This window comes from Serinus canaria, chromosome 2 (genome assembly GCF_022539315.1).
Source record: "Serinus canaria isolate serCan28SL12 chromosome 2, serCan2020, whole genome shotgun sequence".
Taxonomy (NCBI): Eukaryota; Metazoa; Chordata; class Aves; order Passeriformes; family Fringillidae; genus Serinus; species Serinus canaria.
The window spans coordinates 4,578,353-4,601,954 of NC_066315.1; the positions used below are offsets into that span (position 1 = coordinate 4,578,353).

Below are 23,602 nucleotides of genomic sequence, written 5' to 3' on the forward strand. Positions count from 1 at the left end.
GATCCAAGTCCATGAGAGCCCCCAGATGTGGGAAATCAGTAGGGTTAGACAACATCGAAGGTAGGACCAGAAGAAGGAGAAGGCACAACCTACACACCCCCCCAAAAGTAGATGTTACTGAGATGCTTTCCAGCTTCTATTCTTACTTTAAGCAGCAGCTTCTTCTTTGTCCCCCACGTTCCTTCTGTGATGGATTTTGGATTGAATTTGGTTTGTTCATCCCGGAGGAATTCTGGCTTTAGGACATACCCAGAAAACCCATTGTCCTGGAACCGGCCCTGGTACACATCCATTTCTGTGCCTGCTGTCTGGAAATTCAGGGCAACTGCAAGAGAAATAAAGAACTTCAGTTACTCAAAGAAATCAACAGGAATCTTTTCATGGTAATTCTGTTCACATGAAACTGCACTTCATGGACATAAACATTGGCTTTTCCACCCTTCAAAGAGCAGTGGTAAACTCTGACCCTCACAGCCTGCCAGCCCTGAGGATTTCTTGCATTCAGAGATGACAGAGACAGGAGGAGCCATTACAGCCATCCTGCTCTTCCCATAATCAAAAATTGTCCTGCAAGGAATTTATGCTACCTAGAACAAGTGCATCTTTTAGATAAACCTCTTCATTTCTATGCTGAAGGAGTTCTCTCCTGCAGTGAAGCCAGCAAATCCATCTCAGATCATTTCTCTGGCTACTTAGCCTCATTATAAAACCTCCTTTCCAGCCCAGAGCTGCCTGTTTTCATTTGCCATCCAGAGAGGCACTGATGCCTCTGTTGTTTGGACTGGAGAGCTCCTCATTGTCTGAACTCCTCAGGTGGCAGCACAGAAGCTCTGATTAAATCACCTCTTTACTGCCCAAAACAGATTAAGCCTCACTGCTGTCCTAACACCAGGCACATTCCTTGTGCTCTTCCCAATGTGTCCATACCTCTTTTAAAGGCATTGATGTAAAACCTGGAACAGCCTCTTGAACAGCCTCACTGACACCACACAGGGAGTGCACATGGACCCCAGCAGCTCCTCAGTGCTCCCTTGATTTCCTCAAGGATGATTTTAAACTCTTTAGCACCATCTAAGACATCTCTTAAGACACAGAAATTTATCCTGGTTGCATGTCCTTCATACCTGGTCATACTTGAAGGCTGAGAACATTTTAAGGCCCTCCCCTATTTTTCCACCTGCAGCAAGACTTTGATAACTGCAGCACACTGGTTTTCCTGGGAGCTGAAAGTACTCAGGGCTTCTAGAAAATCTTATTTTGAGTGCCCAAACAGTGGATTCAGGTCTGGCCTTCCTGTACCCCAAGGGAACTGATGGTGCCTCCCAAGGACTGTCCTGAGGCCAGACAGGGCAAGGGGTGCTACCATGGGGGCTGCAGGACCCAAGGAGCTCATGCTCCCTCCTCCTTTGTTAAATGGCAGTAACTCTGCTGACAGTGAAACTGCAGGGATTTGCACATTAATGTGCAGAAAAGCCTCTCCAGATGGATTTGTGAGACAGAAGATGGTCCATGGGAAGTCACTGTGTTACCGTGATATTTTATGAAAAATCACTTCACCAGGATTTCTTCTCCTGGGAAGCTGGGAAGCCCCAGCTTCTCCCCATTTTGCTGCTTTGGAATGTGATTTGGAGAACTGTTTACCCAGCATGTGAATTGTTTTAATTTAATGACCAATCACAGCCAGCTGTGTCGGACTCTCTGAGTCTGTCACGGGTTTTTATGATCATTCTTGTTTAGCCTTCTGATGTATCCTTTCTCTACAGTTTAGTATAGTTTTAGTATATAATTTTCTTTTAGTATAATATCATAAAATAATAAATCAGCCTTCCGAGAAACATGGAGTCAAATTCTCATCTCTCACCTCGTCCTGGGGACCTCACAACACCACAGCACTGGGCATTATTTGGAAAACTGCTCTCTCCCAGTGACTGCTGAGCCTCTGGCTGCAAAGGGGTCGAGATTCTGCCTCAGCTGGAGCCCCTCCCCAGCCAGGTCATGGGTGACCCACAGAGGTGACCCCCTCCAGCCTCCCAGAGACACCCACCAATCTGGCAGCCAACGTTCCACAGCTCCACGGGGCTGTAGTTGGAAGAATCCGTCCTCCAGCCTGCGGGGTAGATCCGGCTCAGGTGCCTGATGTTGTGATGGATAAAACTGGTTCCTACAGAAACAGGAAAAAACAGAAGAAAACATCTCTTTCAGTGGTGGGGCTACTTTGATCTCTTCTTGCTGCTGTGTGCTCTCCTCTGCCTGGCAAGTCTGGCTGAATGGGAACCACCTGCAAAAATGCCCTCCTTGGTAACAGCCTCGAGGATATTGAGTTGTTCCCACTTTTCTCAGTGACATGCTTGACCAAAGAGATCATAACCCATGTCTTTGGGCTGCCTTTTCCAGCAGCAGCTGATCCTTTCTGGGGAGCAGGGACAGAGGAAGGCAGAACACACTTACCAGACTCCTGGGCCAGCTTCAGAGCTTTGCTCTCCGAGAACGACGACATCTCATAGAAAGCCCGAGGATGGTTGGGGTCATCAAAGCCTTCAAAGTGGACACTCTTGCAGTAGACAACTGTGTCTGACAGCTCCTTGGCCAGCTTCAAGGTGTCACTCTAAAAACAGGACAGCAAGAGGTTTGTGGGGACGTTTTGCTGTCATGTTCAAAAGTGGCAATTGTGTTTTCTCTACAGGACCCCTGAGGCTTCTCTTCCCCACCACTTCCACCAGGAAAAGATGCACACTCTCAGTGGCTGGTGGTGTGCCCTCTGTGTCACCCTGTGCAGGAAAGGCTGGAAAAAGATTCCCCCTTTGTTGGTGGGACACCCCTCCATGCTGCTCCCTGCAGGATCATTTCTATTTCAGCACCCACGTCTGTCTCCAGGTGCTAAACTTTACAGCAGAGCCTTAGCAATGACTTTTCCAAACTGTCCTGGTCCCAGGCATGCAAACCTGGGAAATAAGGGAATAAAAGGGTGTTTTGACCTCCACAGAGCTTGGGCTTTTTTTCCCCTTTGAACTAGGAAGTTGTCACAATGCTTTGATGACTCCAACTCCACAGCCACGTTGATTGGTGCAAGTGAGAGTCCCCAGCTCCCATCAGGGGCCAGAAAAGAAAGTCAAAAGATGTCAGAATGTCAAAATAATGTACACATTACTGACTAGAGATCAGAGAAATAAATAAGACCTGAAAATAGTGAGCAGCTCATCAAAGGGAAAGATAGATCAGTCCTGATACAGAGGTAACACCAAACAGCTTTGCCCTCAGTGGGGCTGAATGTGTCTGTGTCACCTGTGAAGCCACCCTGTGACAGATATGGTCCTCACAAGGACCTGCACACTGGAAAAATCCATTTTCTCATATGATGGGGCAGAACACTTGTGTAAAGGCCAGCCTTTTCCTTCCAGCAATCATCATACAAATTGCTTTAGTAATTGGCCACCCCTTCCCCATAGATCTTCCCTCCCTCCCTCCCTCCCTCCCTCCCTCCCTCCTCCAGGTCAGAGACAAACAGCCAGTGAGGCTGCAGGCATATCCCAAAATGTGACTGGAAAAGCTAAATCATGACTGTCCCATGACAAACAGATTTCTGGAAATAAGACAGAGACTGAACATGTGCCCTTCCACTGCTTCCACAGTCTGTCCTTGCTGCAATGTCCTCCAGTCTCATTTTAGAGAAATAAACCAACCTTTGTGCTTGGCTGGCTCTGCAAGATCTGTTTGTGCTTGGGAGAGAGATCATGAAGCTGGGCAAGCACCAGGATCCTCAGCCCCAGCAATTCCAACAATTCACCCTTACATATCCCCAGCTGAGTAGCTGAAACCACACTGAGACCTGTCTTGGCTGGGAACGCATGAAAAATTGTATTTCAATTGCTTTTCTTTATTTATTTCTTTAGGTGTGGTACAAAACCCAACTAAAAAGTGATTTCTCAGTGATTTCTTCTTTCACTTACCTTTCCCTTCTGCTCTACCTTGGTCTTCACAGATTCATCTTCAATTTCAGCTGCTTCATCTTCATCAGAGACATCCTCAGCCTCCAGGTTGTTGTTCCCATTGATGGGGTCCTCCTGCCTGCTCAGCTTCTTGCCTTTCACCAGGATCTTCCCTTTCAATTGCTGCACAAGGAAAAGTGGACAAAATACCTGGTGGTTAGAGAAGGTTCTGGCCCACCCTGAAAAAGCCCCTCAGTAACCAGTGCTTTTACAGTTGTATCAGTGACTGGTTATTACCCAGAGACACAGGTAAAAATCAGTCTGTTTGCACACTGGGGCCCTGCCCAGCCTCTGAGACCACAAGCCATGAATCTGAAAACCCCAGAGAGCCCAGGGATTCCCCACTGCCACAAAGCTGACCATGCCCTCAACCAGACACTTAAACAGTTGTGCTGTTAAAGACAATTAAAATGTACTTTTTTTCCCTCCATGACTGAAATGTTGCTCAGCAAACAAGGCTGAGCCTGGAGGTCTGGGCTGCTGGAAAAAATTTGTGGCACTATTTTTGCCCCTCTGTGTTGCCTGTTTAATAAATTTATTAATTATAATTTATTTAATAACTCTATTAATAAATGTATTAACCACCCTTTACTCTGCAGTGTGTGGTTATAAACCTGTGCACAACTCTGGAAACTGTTTGAGATCCAAGCAGGGACTGAGGCAGTGCAGCCTCTGCTCCACAGACATTTTAATGGGGAGGGAGCTCCAGTAAGTTCTGGACAGGTGCCTCATGCACAGCAGACATGGAATTTTAATGCCTTTGGCATTTTGCAGGTGAAGCCTCAGGAGGATTTCCCAGACCCTTTCCAAAGCTACCTCCTCCTCAGGGAACAGCTTCTCCTGCCAGGGCTCTGATGGTGCAACACTGAGCACAACCAGCAGCACGTGCCAGTGCATCCCAGCTGGCTGCAGAGGGAGTCCAGGGATCACATCCCCTGTGCTGAATTAATTCTCTCCAGCCTCTTCCAAGGTTCACATGAAAACCCTTGTTGGAACCCTGGCTGCTGAGAATTTCTCTCTTTCTGTGCTGCCAAGCACTGACCCCCAAGAGAACACTGCATTGACCTGAGGCCATGGAGAAGCTTCCAAAATATAATGATAGAACTGGGATTGTGGGTGTGGAGTTGGGATAGAAGTGTGTGACATCACAGGGTGGGAAACTCAGAGTTTGAGGGTTTAGAATATAGTAATGGATATAAAGCAAGATGGGGGTTTTGAGGCAGAGGCTGCTCCTTCTCCTTCTCCTCCATGGGTTTGGGTGGTTTTGTATAATTGGATAAAAAGTCCCCATTGCAGCCATGGTTGTTGGTTATTGGGTTAAAAGTAAAAATAATTGAGGTGTCATTTCTTAATTGGAGAGTTGATCCTTAAAATGCCTTGTAGAGAGAGAGATGGGGCTCCATTTTCAGTTTGTGAGAGTGAAGTGCTGCAGAGCTCAGGGTTTGTGAGACTGTGACAGAGATAAGAGCTGATAAACACCTGAGTCCCAACAAGAAATACCATCTCACACATTTAATCCTGGCCCTGGAAAAAAAGAGGCAAAGAATCCACAACCCCTCACCACTGATGTATCCTTTGCACAAGCCCTGGCTGTGGGAGGAAGGCTGCAGCCTGGACAGGGATGACTTGGAGCCCAAACAAGGCTTGGGACAGGGAGAAGTATTGGGAAAGGTGACTGGGGGGATCTCCAGTGTGTGGGTTATGCCTTAAAATCAAGAGCATCACTAGGCCTGGCAGCTTTCAGGAACAGGAGATTTGCTGCCACCTGGATGTGTTTGGTACTCCTGGCTTTGGAGGGTAGAAGTTATTCCAGAAAAATGCAATCTTGGAATTAGCCAGTACAGCCCCTCAGTCTGTGTAGCACGTTTCCCTTTCCTCAGCAACACCCTATATTTACCTTTTCTGCAACAGCAAAAGCAACAAAACCCCACCCCATTCAAATGACAGGACTGTGAAAAACCAAGAATCTTTCATGAAACAACACAGGCGTTTTCAAAGGACACCATTCCCCCTTTGCACCCTTTGTGGGCTCAATCAAATTGCATCTCATTTTTACAGAGATCAGCCTGACTCCTCAGCACCTGGCAAAGCTGTGCATGAAGCTGGGTTTGAGCAGAAATCCAACACTGGAACCTGAGGCAGCAGCTGAGAGCATTTTGATTCAGCTACCACAAATGAGCTGTTTACAGTGGGACACTCTCTCTGTCACCCAAAAGCTGCACTCCAAGGAGCACTCAGAGCTCAGCAATATCCTCATCCCCACCCCATCCTCCCAGGCAGGGCTATGCTCTGCTTCTTCACATCCATGGCTGGGAAATGAGCTGGCTCAGCTTCAGAGCCTGACTTCAGCCTGCTGCTCTCATGTCCCTTCCCACCCTCCTGCCTCAACAGCCAGCTCTACTCTGTTCTTCCACCACAAAATCCAGTTCTGGGTGAGCTTTTAGGCTCTGCTCAGCACTTGGGATGGACAAGCCTGGAAGGATTGCACTGGGGACAGTAAGCAGTGATGCCTCAGGTTTCAGCTTTTATATTTTTCAGGTTCTGTGCTGCTTTAGTGTGTGGGTCTGAGCTTCACATCAGGGCATGGTGAGCTCTGTGCACAGAGCAGGGAGACAAAACAATTCCTGCTCCAGCTGGGCACCAAGGACAAATGAGCCAAATCTCAGGCCAGGAGCACAAACCCCGTGGGCTGGAGAGAGAAAAACAAGCAGGGTGGGAGTGCCTGGGCTAAAGCTGGGCTGGGACAATGAACTGCAAGGTGGGAATGGAGCAGAGCTGATCCCAGGGAGAGACCCCGGGAGCGCTGGTGCATTTTGGGGCCATTTTGGGTCATCTTGGGTGCAGCCCTGGCTGGGCTCTGCTGCTGCCCAAGGTGCATCCATGGAGGCTTTTTAATAAATCCCTGCTTTATTCTTTAGCTCTGTCCAGCCTCTGTTCTGGGTCAGCCTCCACAAGGCATCAGGAGAGGCTGAGAGCAGCCTCTCTTGTCCCCTGCAGGCTGCAGATACCATCCTGGTATTTCATGTATTATCTGCCTCTGCTTTCTAATGCCCCACAAGAAATGTTACTGCCTCCCCTCACAGCTCAGCAGCGGAGAACTAAGGATAAGGTATTTGGGTCAGCCTGCTTGATTCTTAATTACCAGCAGGTAATTAAGCTTTTTAAGTTTTGTCAAGCCTCTAAAGGGGGGAAATAATGCCTTAAGTTTTGCCTTTCATATTTTTCAGATTCTGTGCTGCCTAGGTGTGTAGTTCTGAGCTTCATATTAAGTGTTGATAAGCTCTCTTCACAGAGTAGGGAGACAGAACAATTCCTTCTCTAGCTGGGCACCAAGGACAAATGATCCAAATCTCAGCCCAGGAGCACAAACAACATGAACTGAAGAGAGAAAACAAGGATGGGACTTCCTTATCTGAAGCTGTAATTGGACAATTAACTCCAGTATGCAAATGGAGCAGAACTGATCAAAGTGTGAGACCCTGTGGCCAGTCATCCATTTTGTGACCATTTTGGTTCACTTTGGGTTGGACTCTTGTGCTGCCAAAGGTGAATCCACTGAGGCCTTTCAGTAAATACCCAATTTACTCTTTAGCTCTGTGTAGCCTCTGTTTTAGGTCAGCCTTCTCAAGGCATCACTCCCATTCATCCTGCACAGCAAGTGGGAGGTGCAATTCCTGGCACAGACCAACCCTCCATGGCTGAAGAACATCACGAGGGAAGGCACAGCAGCACAGCCTCCACTGTGTCTCCTCACCACAACCCATTCCAGGGCTGCAGCAGCAGGTCCTCAGTGCTGCTGTTATCCTATCTAGACTCTGGTTCCTCTGGAAACCTTGGATAGGGGGCAGATGCTCCCCATGGGCACAGGACACTGCTCCTATGCCTACAAGGGAGAGCAGGCCATGTGCCACCTAACTCAGAGGAGATCCATTTGCTTATTCATCAGAAAAAAGGGTGAGAGTCACTCCAAAGAGAGGCATTTTCATCCCCACTTCCTGCAAAAGGTGCTATCCTCTAGTAGCACTGCAGTGAATCCTCCCTGCAGAGGAAGCAAAGTCCTAAATCTGAGTTTATCTTCTTTACTGAGGTTTTAAACAAGCTGATATAGACAGTCACAAGCATACACGTGCCCTTGCTCCATCTCTCCTGGTTCCCCTTCATGTGATATTAAGTATTTCTAGCCTGAGGCAAAACACACTCAACTCATCAGTTCAGCTCTGCTGAGCAGATCTCTTGTCTTAGGAGGAAGCAATAGCTGAAATACCCAATAAATGTTCTCCAAGTAGACCATAAAGCCATTCCAGCTGTCTGTGGGGAGCCCAAGGTGGAGTACAACCTCAGGAAAGGCTACAAGGACATTGCACTCCACTGAGAAGACACAGTGGAGTGGCTGCTGGGGCAGATGCAGCTCTTGCCCTTCTTCACACACCCTATAAATGGCATTCCTTAGTCCCTCTGAAGTGGAGCTCATCTGCTCTCCCACCTTTTCCACTGCACACTGAACAACCTCAGCTCTGCAGGTGAAATGGTTCTGACATTGGGATATGGAAACCATCTGAAAGGAAAGCACTGACTTGATCAGAAGCAGCAGAGCTGTAATGAGCAGAGGATTTTAAAAGATCTGCATACAGAGGTTTGTCCTACCTGAAAGCTTCCTGCCCCTAGGAGCAACCTGAGAGCCACAGCAAGGTCTGAGCTCCAGTTTTCATCTCAGTGGGAATGGAAGATTTGTAAAGTGATCCATCTCAAACTTTCTGTGGCTTCAACACCTCCTTTAGAGTCAACAGAGAAAACCAAACACTCCCAGGGTGTGATTCCTCCTCTGTTTGGACAAACACTGAGAAGGAGGTGGACCACACCTCCAGCTCCTCTGTTTCTCCAAAGGAGCCCTGAGTGAAGTGCTCAGGTACATGGATACACAGGGTCAGCACTGCCTCCTGACATCCCACCCTCAGGATGAGGATGAGAGGAACAATGGATTTGTCTTTCCAAACAAGCCGTGGGTCTGCTGGGAGATAAAACCAGCACTGGGACATAAAAGAAACAATGGGAAGGGTTCCACTGATTGATGAATGGAAAAAGATAATTGCCTTTACAAATAAACTTTAGGTTTGCTGAGAAATGAAATTAGACATTGAGGGATGAAAGAAACAATGGGGAATAATTTAATTCTAATTCCATAAGAATTAAAAATGAAAAGGGAGGGTTATACATTAGAGGGGAATCTCTGGTATCAGGTGTTCTGGGAAGTCTGAACCTCTCAAGTACCTCAGCCAATGGGGAAAGAGAGAAGAGAAATGTGGCTGGGAAATTGGGATAAAAAGGAGGCTGTGTCCTCCAAAAATTCCAGAGATCCCAGGGGATGCCCCATGGCCTCTCCCTTTATTCAAATAAAGTTAAAGGACTCCTCTGTCTCCTTTTTGGACATAAACCTCTGGTGTTTGTGGATTAATTTTCCTAACAAGGATATCCACCTCTGCAGACTTCTGGAAGCTCTGAGGAATAACAAGTTCACATTCCTGAGGAGATGTGCAGATCAGATGCACTAACTGGTGCCACATCTCCATCTGTGCATGTCCTTCAGCTGCAAACTGAAGTGTTTCAGCTTCAGTGAGTGGCACCAGAGGATGAAGAGAATCTCCAGAAAAGGGGAAGAAACACATTACTGAAGGAGGCTTTGGAGGATTGAAGGAAACTCAGCTCAAGAACTTCAGGCAAGAAGATTAACTTCAGATTAGCTGGGCTAAGGATGGAGAAACAGAGATGTGCAGATGGACCTGAAGCCACTGACACAAAATGTCTGGGTAATGCCCAAAGCCACTGTCCTCATAACAAGGAATTCCAGGAACAAAGAACTCCAGGGGTTTCAGACACACTGGATACACTGAATACTTCCAACACTGGGAGCAGTTTTAATCTCATTCTAGGACTGTGATTTGACAGCATTTCTAGCTGGGATGTAGGGACAGGGGCAAGGGGCCCTGGCAGACCCCTGTGAAGACCAGGGATGGGACAGAAGGGCAAGAACCCACCAGTAGCAGAGACTGAACCAGCTCACTCCAACCCTGGCACTGCCTGGAGGCTGTTTGTGGTTTTTCACATAATTCACTATTGGGACCTAAAGCCAGCAGCTTGGGGGAGGTATTTAGATAATCTGTGCAGCCCAACACTGCTCCTGAATGGAGCTGAATAAATCAGATTCCTGCCCCGGGCTGTGGTGTGAATCGTTAGCACCAATCCAAACCGTGTCAATCTTCCTTTAATTACCAACCTTGCCCTGCTGACACAATCGGCAGCAATCCTTCCACTCTTTGTGTTTACAGCCTCCAGCCCTTTGCCCAGTGGCAGCTCCCACCCTTTTCCTCATATAAAAAAACCTTGTTGTCTCTGGTTTCCTCCTGTCAACAAGGGAGGGAAAAGCCAAGAGGTTCCTGGTTTGTTTGTTTGTTTGTTTTCCCCTCATGTTTCAGTTTCAATGTGTTTTACACCGCCAAAAAAATCAGCATTTCAGCCCTTTGCACTGTCCTACTTCACACAGCAGGAAGGCAGAGGAAAAGTACCAGAAGGAAAAGGATAGGTGTTGCAACATTGGCAATTTTTCTATTTTTAAACTAAATGGATCAATTCCTGCAATGGAGCAGATCAGCCCAAATCCATTCCCTAGGGTGGATCAGGGCATTGTGTTCAGCTGGAGCCAAGTGTCTTCTTGGCAATCAAAGTCAGGTTAGATGAGCACAGGCATGGAAAAAACATCTTTGGGAAGTTGGGGTCATCCCCTTCCACTCACAAATCACACATTGCTTTGCTTGGTGTTCCTCCTTTCTTTCATCCTATCATTGCCATCAGCTGAAAAGCCATCAGCACTTTTCCTGATCCTGCACCAGGATAAATAACAAGTCAGGAGGGGACACTGAAGACATATTTTTCCAACTCAGAGCCTGCAAAGATTGATCTCTGAGCTGGGAGTGTCCTCACCCTGGGAGAGTCACTTCTCCCAGTGGAGGCACCTTGTCTGTGCCAGAGCCAAGGTCCTCCTGAAGCAGCAGCAGTAAAAATTACAATTCATCCTAATTTATTGCCCTGGTGCTTAGGGACCAGCCCAGAGCAGCTTCCCACTGTGCTTTGAATCAAACGAGGCATGACACTCCCAAACAATAGGGGAAAGTCAGAAAGAGAAAGGAGATAAAGGAAGAAGGAGAACTAATATAGAAGATATCCTGGGTGGATTGTTTTCCTCTCCTTTCTCCCCTGCTGACTGCCAGCTTTATCTCACCCACAAACTCCTTCCAGCTCTGACTAGGCATGTTCATCCAAGTTTTAGAGAATGAGCAAAGAAATGCAATTTAAAGAAAACTACAGCTAACCTTACGGGAGTCTGTTTGCAAAGTGCTAAGAAAAACAGAAGAAAGAAAAACAGAAGAAAGAGAGAAAGAGAGAAAGAGAGAAAGAGAGAAAGAGAGAAAGAGAGAAAGAGAGAAAGAGAGAAAGAGAGAAAGAGAAGAGAGAAAGACAAGAGAGAAAGAGAGAAAGAGAGAAAGAGAGAAAGAAGAAAGAAAGAACAGAAAGAAAGAAAGAAGAAGAAAGAAAGACAGAAAAAGAAGAAAGAAAGAAAGAAAGAAGAGAAAGAAGAAGCAAGAAGAAAGAAAGAACAGAAGAGAAAGAAGAAAGAAGAAAGAAGAAGAAAGACGGATGGGAAGGAAGGAAAAAAAGAATGAAAGAGAGAAAGAGAGAAAGAGAGAAAGAGCCACATGACCACATGGGTGGAAATAGATTAATGTTTCCTTTTGGCTCCTGTTTTGGAGACATATTTTCCATATCAAGATTCCATTTCCAGTTTCTTTCTGTCAGCTAATGATTTCTAATGATTTATGCTGGTGAACCACTGTTGAGTGCTGTGCATCTCTTTCCTCTTGCCAGGCCAGGGCTCAGCTCCCAGCCTGTCAGCTGCCCTGATTCCTGGGAATAAAAGGGGTATCTCTAGGCAGCCTCCTGCTTCCCTTTTCCTCCATGGAGAAAGGAAGAGATCTCCATGCCCATCAAGCCAGGCCATTCCCAGTGGCTCCCCCAGGACACTCTCAATGGCAGGACACTGTCCCTAATACACCTTCAGGCTCCTTGCAGTTGTTTTCCCCTTGAGTTTTGAGCTTTGCACTCAGCAAGAATAAAAACTTCCCTCTTGTCCAACCCTCAGAAAGTGCTGGAGTGGCCTTGCTTACCTCTGGGGAGGGGAAGTGGGATTTGTTTCCATCCACTGGGGCCACCAAGAGCATGTCCTGCAGGATGGTGGTCATGTGCTGGGCCATGACCTTCTGCTGCTCCACGCTGCAGTGGTTCTCCAGGGAGATGATGACAGGGTATGGTGAGGTCTGGAACAAGACAGCAACACACACCATCAGTGAACTCTGTGCTTTCACCAGTCCACAGAAACTGGGATGAACCCCACTGCTGCTCTCTCTGGGAGTGAGTGTGTCAACAGGAGGGTCTGATACTCTCCTAAAGCAAGGATTTGTTAAAAATGGAATTTGTTAAAAATGGAATTTGTTAAAAATGTAACCGTGCAGTAGTTACTCAGATCTGTGCTGATGCCTTCCAGAGATGATGGTCCAATGGAGAAGGCACCAGGATGGGTCAGGATTGCCTCTCAGACTTTCTGGGGCACTCCCTGTGCCTCATTCTCCACCTGCACTGTGGGCCAGAGCACCTCCCTACCCACCTTCAGAGGAGGGACTGGGAAGGGGGCTTTGAAATCACAGGGTTTGCTCAAACCCTTAAGTGATATCAATCCTTCCTCCATTCCTGCATAGGCCTGATCTGGTTCCCTGTGCCCCCCAGGTCATTTTGTGTGCTGAAGGCATTGCCACTATTGTCACTGTCACTCCTTTAAGGCCCCAAACAAAACTTGGCACCAGCTCCCAAGTGCACTGAAGGAAAACAGCAGAGTCCAGCGAGTCTGGACAGACCTAAGATTCTTGGAAGCCTGCTGCCATACAAGACTCCAGCCCTGTTCATCCCTTTTAAAGCAGAATAAAAGCAGTCCTTCACTTCCAAACCATTCCTCTAAACAAGAAACAGACCCTGAGACATCAAAGCCACACAAATCACGGGCTTGCTGGCATTTCCCACCAGGAATGCTCAAGATTATGAGCATCACTTTCATTGTAGTGAAAAGGCCCAGGATGGTCCAGGATGCAGCTGTGCTGGCACAGGTTAACACTCATCCTCAGATGGTGCTCTCCCTGTGCAGCAACCCCCAGGGATGGAGCTCTGGAGCAAGCAGATCATGGATGCTCAGACAGAAGGAGCAGGAATTTCTCTCGTCCCCATGAGGTGAAGCTGTCATTGCTTCTGCTCTCCACTGGGAGGGAAGAGCTCTACTGCCAGTCCTGGGTTGTGCAACAGGAGAAAAAGTCCCTCATCCTTACTTGGAATGCATAGTTCTTGATGGCTTTAATGACATCACTGAAGAGGATCTTGGAGGTGAGAGTGTAGCCATGATAAATGACGGGCTCTGAGTTGGGGCCATCCCAGCAATCCAGCTCCACACAGCGACAGCCTTTGGTCAGGGCTCTGGAAACAAAGAAGGGACTGGTTGGGTTCTACACCTTCTGCTCCATCTCCAGGTGAGGGCACAGCAGGCACAGGTGCTGCCTGGGAAGACTGGAAGGAAGTTCAGGAGCAAGGGAGAAGAAAGGAGCTTGGAAAAGCAGGAAAGCAGGATGGGATCAGGTGGAATCAGTGTCAGCAAGGAGAGCTCAAGGTTGAGCAAGGAAAGCACAGAAGGATCTGAGAAATAAGGTAGAATCTGAGAAATAAGGTAGTGAAAGTCCAAGGTAGAATTACCCAAAGAATAAGACATAGTGAGTGCCAGATGAGATAGGACACTGATTACTGTGCCCCAAGCCTCTCCCCAAAGATGGTGAAGAGAAGAGAAAATCAAGAGAGGCTGCAGGGGAAGAATGGCAGTCAGCCTTAGAAGACAGGTCACAAAGTTTAGATGATGTGATTTCTTCATCTAGATCAAATATGACACAAGGGATGAATCCTCAGAGCTGGGAGGGAGGGAAGGAGCTATGGGAACTCCACCACAGCTGAGGAGACTGCTGAGGGCCAGCGTCCTAAACTGAGTCTACAGACTGAATTTCCACGTGAAATTCCTGCCTCTACATATCCATACTTCCATTTCAATTCATTTTGCAAGGTAGATTTCCCCCCCATCAATCTAGAGGTGATCTCATCTCTTTTACAGTAATTCCCTAAACATTTCAGATTACACAATGCCTTTAACTCATTGCAATAGAATCACAGGATGATTTGGGTTGGAAGGGACCTTAGAGATCATCCAGTTCCAACCCCCTGCCATGGGAAGGGACAGCTTCCACCAGACCAGGTCACTCAGAGCCCTGTCCAACCTGGCCTTGAACACTTCCAGGGATGGAGCATCCACAGCATCTCTGGGAAACCTCTTCCAGAATAATGGGATTTTTTTTTTTTTTTGGGTACAACCCAAACATACATCTATAATTTTAAGACTGTGTAAGATGAATTCAAAGAGCTACTGAGAGGTAACCTGTGCCAGATTTCACTCTCAACACTTCTGACCTTGTGACTCCAGTCAGTTGTTGCTCCTGAGAGTGAGATAAGTCATAAACAAGGGCAGAGCTGCAGCCATTGACTGGCTCATGAGGAAATACTGTCTCACCTGATAAAAACAAGCAGTAATGTATTGTGGGTGTGCAAATGACTAAAGGTCACTGCACCCATCTGGCCATGAGACAGCAGTTGCTGTTAAAGGCAGACACAGGTAACACCTAAAGCTCCAAACAACACCTAAAGGGCAGGGGTGCTGTGGGAATATCTGAGATGCTAAAAAGGCACCAGGTGTAAGCTCTGCTGATCACTCTCTCTGCTCATATCCCATCTCTTGTTTTATTTGATTGCTCCAACGAGGACTCTCCAAAATAAACCCCAGCATGGTTGTGGGGACAGTCCCTGCCATGAGCCTCTCCCAGAAGGCAGCACAGAGCATAAGCACCATGACATCATGCTTCATTTTGGCTTCTCCCAGACCTGCAGCCCTATCCCAGGAATCTTTCCTTCTTGTAAGCTCCTTGCTCTCTCTCGTGCCATAATTTGGGGAATGCAACATCCCCTCAGGATCATGCTTTGAAAACAGCAGGCCAGAGGGCTGTAATCCAGCCTCCACGTGACTGCAGATATTTCATACTGCTTCCAAATGTAGTAATTATACATCCTACACTCAGGTGGACACCAGATAAGACTCAGGTCTAAGAGCTGTGACAAGGAGCTGGTTTGGAAACAGCTCACCCTGGAAACATGGGCCAGCCCATATTACCTGGTCTGGTTGGAGATTGCTTCTTGACCCCTTGCATCCATGAGCACAGACACTCCTGTCTCCTGAAAGAAAGAGGTTCACCTCCCAAACACACACTCTCTTTACCTGATATAGGCCTCTGTGCTGCTTGGCCCTGTGATCTGGTCTTCCATGAGATAGGTGTTGTGTGAGGATGACACCAAGTAGTGGCTGAGAGGTTGGGTCATGTCCTGGTAAACTTTCCGGTGGGAGGGGTTGAATATGTTCCCCTCATCTGACAGCAGGTACATCAGGAAACCATCCTTGGTCATGGCATTGCCCCTCTTGGCTGTCAGGTAAACAGACAAAACCCCACAGTGAAAATGAGATGCCACCAGGTCGTGGTGCCACCTTCACCACGGTGCCTCTGCTCTCCAGGAGATCCCAGAGGCAAAACATGCTCCCCAGGAATTCAGTAAAAGCAAAGACAATGGATGTTCTCCAGACAAGGAGGACACCATCAGCTGCCTGAAAATGCTTTTAAAGCCCTTCCCAAGCACAGCTTTTTATGACACTTACATGGCTTTTTATTACACTTTACTTGTCCTTGATAACATCTTAAAAGTGTCGAAGACAGACCTTACCTCATCTGTCTCTAGAGATTTACAGCATGAAAATCTCTGTTGGAGCATTTCAAGGTTTTTTTGCACCAACCCATAGAATCTGTCACATGCCTAAACACAGACAGATAAATCCTGTCTAGATTCTCCAATGAAATACATGATTTGCAAAGAGGAAATACAAAAGTACTCCCCATTTTGAGGGACTGAACTAGATCTCACCCTAATCCTAAAGCCTGACAGTTGCAAAGCCTTGTCCCTCTCCTGAAGGAATAGCAGGATAGTGGGAAACCAGCCCAAGATTCTGAGTTGGCTTTTGGAACCCATCCTCCAAGGTGCTCCAGACTGATGATTCACCCACAATCTGAGCAGACAGACAGTTCAGAGTCTGCCTCCTAAACAGCTGTCACCTCCCTGGCCTCTACTCAGAGATCTCATCTGCAGATGGCTTTACAGGTGCCCACCATCAAGGACATTTGCCTCCACTCCAGCTTCTGGAGAACACAAACATTGCTACATTCTCAGCCTTGAAAAGCCACATGAGGTCTTGGCACCTGAATAACCCATCTGAGTCTTATCCTCAGGATTTTCATCATCCTCTAGTCAAACCTGTATCCATCCCTCTCCTGCTGTTCAGTGCACCCAAAATAAAATTGAAGAGAGAGATTTCCCAGCCTCTCCTCTGCCCTCCTCTCCTGTCAATGCTCCCCTAGGAGAGTGGTGTTTTAGAACAGCTGTGGGGAGAAAATAATGCACACAACTGCAGGAAAAAAGCAACAGCAATGCAATTCAGAGTTCATCAAAAAAGCAAGATTTGGAAGCAAACCAGCCAGGGTTTTCAACCTACCTCTTTCGTTGGGCTCATATCTCTGAATTAAGGCAGGGGCAGCAACAACAGCATCTTCTTCCTGCTGCACCTCATAGAGAAACCTCACCAGGTTCTGGCAGGACATGAACCCTTCTGGGTCCGAGTACATTTGGAAAATGCTGTCTATTTCCTTCCTCTCTGTCAGTATCTTGTAAAATTCCTCTATCTCATCATCCTCCAGAGCCTCTGTTTTGGACTTGTCACAGTGCTGTAAACGTAGAGGGGAGAAGGAGTGAAAACCTTCTTTCCTTCTGGCATAGGCCAGCCGTAATCTGCACCAGGGCTACACAACGCAGAACACAAAATAATTGCAGAGAGTTACTGGCCAGCCAGTGAGGAGCACGTGGTCAATGACAATGGTTCTCACTGACAAGGCCAATAGTTATAAAAATTACAGTTATTAATATTTATACATTGTCAGTGTGCTCGAGAGCACCAGCCTTGAGTTCCATCACTTGGTGTGCTTCAGTCAGGACAGCTCAAAATAATCCAAGCACAAATCAAGGGTCAAAAGAAATGTAATTCTTCATCTCAGGGGGAATAAAGGGAAATAATTAACTCTATTAAATAATGATAGATAGTATAGCCAAAAATCCAGGAAGTTAAGTGAAAAGAACCCTTCCTTTGACCTTAGTAGCTCAAACCTCAAGAGGCTGTCAAGACTCACAGTAGCATTGTTTGCAAAGATAGCATCAAAAACAACTTAAAACTCCCACATGTACATGTTTAGGTATGAAAAAATCCACCTCTCCATGGAAATTTTCCATTCTCATCCAAAACCTGCCACTAATAAAATCCCCACCAATTTCAAAACAGATGCAATCTTCTCACAAGGAACTGTAATTCAAATTCTCCATCTTTCTCTGGGCTTTGAACTTTTCCAGTAGATACTATCTGTGACAGAGCACCACAGCCAAGGACTTGATTGACCATGAAAGATGGGGAGCTTGAGATAGACATGTTAATGTCTCTATCAAGAACACAGCTTTTCCAATAACAAGTTTTTCTAGTTTATTTTAAATACTCCCAAGTTCAATTTTTCATCAGAATAAACTTTTTTTTTTTCCCTGCGGCAAATCCCAAAATTAATTTTGTTGTTTGCTCCTAGCAGAATTCTTACACTTGTCAAACCAGAGGAATTAAATTGCTTTCCATCTTTGATCCCCTGTGACAGAGCTATTTTCCTGGCTTTTATGATGAAAATGCCTGTCTTAGTTTAACCAGTAATCACAATAATCTCAACCCAGCCCTGCCAGTGATCTCAGCAATGGCCACAGTGGCTTTGGCAGTGTCCCAAGATGATAAGGAGGGACTTTCATCCCCTGCAAATCTTTCACTATCTGTTTAAGGAGCACATATAAAACCAAAGAACATTATCCTGATTCCTAGCATTTCACAAACTGAAGTGACAGAAAAAAAGAGTTCAACTTGTCCTGACTTCAGAACCTGCTGGGTAGAAGCTCTGTGGTCCTCTCAAGGATGGGACAACCCATGACATGCTCAGTACTACAAACACCTCCAAATTAGGTTTGAGAGTTCCAGAAGTGCCTTTTCCTCACTGCCTTCCATGTCTGTGATCCTGTTCTGTGGCTCTGGCAGATCCCTCAAGCTAAGCTGAGCAAGATGCTTAGCAACTGCAAAAGGAATATAAAGGAGGAAAGCAGCTGGTAGAGACAGCAGGGATGTTGTGAATTACAAATGTTCTTTTCTTTAAGACATGACAGGGAAAATGACAAGATATTCCTCCTAGAAAACTGGCATTTTAAGTGGTGTGCCTGGGGAAGTTTATTCATTAGTTGTCATTAAAGGCTGTGATGAAAACAGGACAATGGCACTGGCACCAAAGCCAAACTCCAGGACACATCACATGCTCAGTATAAAAGTGGGTTCCTTCTGCTCTGGCTACAAGAGGTTCAAATTAGAAAGAGAATCTCAACCCAAAATACTGTGTTTTACCTCCCATGCATGCAGCACAAGCCACGAGTCCTGAATGACCCTTGGCCTGCCAGCAGAAACACCTTTCTGATGCATCAGAATGAATATTCAGGTTGAAATGAAGTGAGCAATGACAGGAGCTTTGCATCATTTCTGCTTGCATTGCAATAGGTTTTACTCCAGTGTCTCAAACCTGGATGTGGACACAGAGCGCCGTGAGGAAAGGCAAAAATAATGTGAGAAAATGCCCTGCAGCCCCCACTGGAGCCCCTGATCACCCTTCCTTCCTGTGACTAAATGAAGAAAAACTCTCTGAGACACAAAAGATCACCATTTAATAGGCTGTAATACCCTAGTCCATCTAGACTGAGGCAGGATGCAAACTGAAAATGTAATTGCTTTAAAAGCAAGACAGACCCTTCCTGGAGGCAAATCAGCCCTTAGGAGATCTGAATTAACCTCCAAAGAGCCTCTCTTTCCAGTGGCTATACAGGAAACTTTAAAATTACTTTCTTAATGATGGTACTTCAACTAACTCCCTGCATTTCCATGGGTTGAATCAAGGTTTAGCAATTACCTGGAGTCTTTAAGCAAAAATGATTAATTTCATCAAGGTTCATCTCCTGGAGCTCCCTTGTAACTACTGGGACAGCAGAAGAGGTTCATTAAATAAGAGACTGTGCCTCTAAATAAAAAAAAGGTGATTTTTTTTAGGTTGTTGATGTGTGAAGATGTGGGAGTGATTCATCTCCCATAGGTGAGATGTATCCTTCAGGATGAGGAGATTCACACCCTGCTCCCTACTGCCTTCACCCGCACAGACTGCAAAGGAAGTGCTGGCAACTCCTTCCAGGGGAGACATGCAGCTCAACCAGTGGATTCCCAGCCTTATTTTCACCCTTCCAGGGCCTTCCTGGGAATAAAGGGATGGGATCCACCAGCCAGAGTGGGCAGTATAATTGGGATATTTTGTGAGCTGAAATTCTTTAAGATCTGCTGATGACCCTCCCCCTGATTCCTGAAGAGCTGCCAGAGAGATGTCTAAAAAGCAAAGACAAGGAAACTTGGACCTCCTTTGGGTGAAGGCTGCCTGCTCACATGGAGGAGCAGGAGAACTTCTGCCTGGTGCCCAAAACCACCCACGTGTTTACCACTGATCAGAAAAAAAAACATTTCTGAAACTGCACACACATTAATTCCAATCCTGCTTCAGACAGGATGGAAGTTTGGAAATTATCCAGATGTTTTATCTCACCTCAGCAGGATGGATTCTCTAGAGAGAAACCCAAAGCTTAACAACTGAGACATTTTCATCCCTTTCTTATCTTCTGATAGGCTCAGCCAGCAAGCTGAATCTTGAGAATTTAGAAGTGTACATCCCTGACCAGATTAAATGCACCTTGGGAGTATTAAATCAATCAGACTAGTCCAGGCTTGGGTGCAATGTTGTGTATCTATCATGAATCTGGAAAGGTTTTTTTCTTAATTTGCACTTCATTTTTTTTGCTTGTTTGTTTGTTTATACCTGTCACTTTGCCCCCCTCTCCTCTGAGAAGGTGAGGATCTGGGTTCACAATTGTAACCAAACAAAATTCAGCCAGACTTAGGCATGGTCATGCAGCTGTGGCAAACAAAACTCCTGAAACCCCTGGGACTTCAACTTTGTTTCCCTTTTTCTTGCACTATCCACATTTCCATCTCATTTTCTGCTTCGTGGCAAAATTAAGCATCGATTATGAATAAAGATCTTAACACACCCTCATCAAAAGCATTGTGCTGGCCTAACTCAGTGGGAATCAATTATTCTGAGCCATAAACTAATGAGCATCAAAACCTGAGAGTCCTTCCTTGGTGCAAGAAAAGAAGCCAGGAGTTCACTTTAGGTGAGGTCTCCAACCCAAGCTGCAAGCTGTGGGACACCCTGACTTCAGTCAAGAGCAAACCCTTTTTCTGCTTGCTCCCATTACCTGGAAAATCTTCTTGGCATGGTAATCATCCACTTCAATGTTCACTTCTTTCAGGAAGTCTTTGAGCTCTTTCAGGCTCATCTTGTTGTCTTTGTTTTTGTCAGCTTTCCGCAGGCAGGTGTGAATCCAGCTGCAGGGGGATGTAAGGAAATCTTTCCAGGTCACTGCCTAGCCTGAACACCTGAATACCTTCTGCTGCACATGGCAGGGGGGAAATCCTCTTCTAAAGGCTCTGAGCCACCTCTCCAGCTGCTGTAAATCAGCGTGGGCCCCCTGAGCAGCTGACACCACCTCACCTCCTGCTCCCACAGAGCACAGTGGTGCCTTGGCAGGAGGAAAATGTGCTGTGATACAACTGATGGCGACCTGGGAGAAGCTTTTCACCATCTGGTCAAGGCTGGAGCAGCTCTCTTTACCCTGTAGGAGTTTGTGGCCCCAGCCAGAAACAGTTTGATTTCTCTTTTATGACAGAAAGTACATTCTGCTCCAGACAGTTAAAGGGGATAAAGGAAAGAATGAACAGAGCTCCCAAGAGAAGCTTGGTAAACTCATTGTCATGGATTTGCTCAATATTCAGTGTGTCATGGTGAACACTGAACTCCAGAGAAGTATCAGTAATAATTTTTGAACTCACCTGCAGCATTTTTAGGGATTTCTACCTATATCTCCTAAGAACTTTGTTGTGAGTGGAATCAAACCAAATTTTGTGGGTTTTGCCTTCTTCCCCTGATGAAATGCACAGGGTCTGTTATTGTGCTGTCATGTGATAATATTTCATAAGAGCTTGGGTTTTAATCACTTTAGTGTATCTATGGATCAGAAGCAACTGCTATAAGAATCATCTTCTTAATGTGATGTCAGATACTTTGAACTGAGACTTCCATTTTCTTTCAGTCTCTAAAATCATGTTAGAGAGTTGAGACACACTGCAGTTTTAAACACCAAAAACCCCCTGCTTTTTGCATCATGGAACTGTCTGTCTAATTTGCTTTATTGTCAAGTAAGAAAGGTCATCCAGAAAAATATCTACTTTTCAACAGGAAAAAATAAATGATCAAAGTAATAATTTGATCTCCAATAATAACCTTCCATGCCTCACATAGGAAACAATGTTTCAAACTCATTCCAGAAAAACTTCCAAAAAAAAAAAATGCCCAATCTGAATGCTAATCAGAGTAAAGCTCAGGATCAGCAAAACCAGCTGAGGCATATAGTAACATTTAAACTGGGCCTTTCAAAATGACCCCAGAAAAGGGCATTAACAGCCTTAGGGGCTGTAAACATAGCCCTGAAACAGTGTTTGCCAGAGCTACCCCTGCACTGGAGCATTTCCTAGTGATGGAGATATGTGTAAACTGTTAGTGAGTATTGTTTGTCTCATGGAAAGTTGAACTTTTTGACTTTAAAACTCTTGGCAGGTGTTAAGCAATGACCTCACCCCACATCCGTCTTAGCCTGGTAATATTAATATTCCCCTTCTTTAGACATGGAAACCAAAATAAAGAGAGGCTGCATTTCCCAAGGACACTCCAGAGCCCTGAACCAGGGTCTGGCTTGGACTCATTCTTCCCAGAAAACCCAGTCTGAGTCATGAAGCTCCCATGAGGAGAGGATGCTGTGCTGGGAGCACCCCACACCCACCCTGGGGTGCACAACACCCCCTCCACCAGCTCTGCTCCAGAGAGGGTCTGTCAGACTGTCACCAGACTGTCACCCTGGTGCCACCCACTCAGACCTGACCCTGCACCTCAGGTCCTCTTCCCAGCCTTCCCTAAAAACAACAGGCAGGAGGAACACCCAATTCTGGTGAGCCAAGAGGAAATCCAGTCTGCCACAGCCAGAGGTGAGCAGTAGGGGTGGATAGAAACTACTCTTTTGTGCATACAAACTACTGGCTTTGTGCTGACCACTGCAAAAAAACACATTTTCTTAAGAGTCTGCATCATTTCCTCTGATAATGGGCACCCAGAGGCCATGCATGTACTCAAAGTCCTCTCTGGAAGGCAAAATGTGGGCAGCAAATGCATCTGCAAAAGAATATGCCCAGGTCCTACCTGCTAATGGAGGATGCTTTTCTCTTAGATGCCTTCCCAGGAGGCTGAGAAATGCAGGAGAGAAATCAGAGAGCCCAGGAAAAGCCCAGGCACACACAGTGGGTCCTCCTGCTGCAAGGGCAAGCAGCAAAGAGAGAAAAAGGAGAGTGCAGACAACTGAGATCTCAGTAAACAGAGGCATTCTGGCCCCAAAATACCCAAGCTCCCCATCCATCTGCATCCCCTCAGCTTTGGGAGAGCTTAGAGGAGCTGGATGAACAAAACACTTCGACTAGAATTCCTCTCACCTGGTATAAACACCATTTTTCAGTCCTGGCTGTGGGTCTTCCTTTCACCTTCTGCCCCTCTGTGGGCCTGGGTGCACTGGGAAGCAGCTGCTCCCATTTCTGTGTGCATCCAGGGAGAGCCTGCCTCCTGCCTCTGGTTTTAAAGGCTATGCCAGCTTCAGGGCCACCAGTTTTCTCTCAGTTTCAGTCATCCCTCCTTGGTTTCTATCTGGCAGATATCCCATGAGTGTGCTCAGAACAGAAATGCTGCAGAACTTCTGGCAAGTGCTTTCAAACCAGAAGAAAAGCTCACACATAAACCCCAGAACCAAAGCAGACAGTGCCACCCTGCTCAAATGAAAAGTCCTCTGTATTTTCTGGTCTGAAGTCTTCCCTGCACACATATCTGCAATATTTGCTAAACTACCCATGCCAGCCTGCTGCAAGGTTGAATCTGAGGCTTATTAAAACAGAGCTCTGTGTATAAGAACATCAGACATGCTCATCAAGCATGTGGGAGTTTTATCTGTGTAGGAATATAGGACTGGAAAAATACATAAGACACTGATCCCAATCCCTTCTAGCACAGGCAGCT

General features: G+C 46.3%; 1 protein-coding gene across 2 annotated transcripts in view; it reads right to left on the reverse strand.

The window, feature by feature from the left end:
- Positions 1 to 23,602, reverse strand: part of PLCD1 (phospholipase C delta 1) — a 54,210-nt gene that overhangs the window by 4,194 nt on the left and 26,414 nt on the right. For both annotated transcript variants that reach the window (XM_050970407.1, XM_009085775.4), the window contains exons 4-12: positions 20,688 to 20,817; positions 16,765 to 16,993; positions 15,445 to 15,646; positions 13,409 to 13,553; positions 12,203 to 12,352; positions 3,948 to 4,109; positions 2,449 to 2,605; positions 2,045 to 2,161; positions 147 to 325 (exon numbers count right to left, since the gene is read on the reverse strand). In XM_050970407.1, the coding sequence (XP_050826364.1) occupies positions 147 to 325; positions 2,045 to 2,161; positions 2,449 to 2,605; positions 3,948 to 4,109; positions 12,203 to 12,352; positions 13,409 to 13,553; positions 15,445 to 15,646; positions 16,765 to 16,993; positions 20,688 to 20,817 (1,471 nt within the window). The remainder of the gene's footprint in view (positions 1 to 146; positions 326 to 2,044; positions 2,162 to 2,448; positions 2,606 to 3,947; positions 4,110 to 12,202; positions 12,353 to 13,408; positions 13,554 to 15,444; positions 15,647 to 16,764; positions 16,994 to 20,687; positions 20,818 to 23,602) is intronic.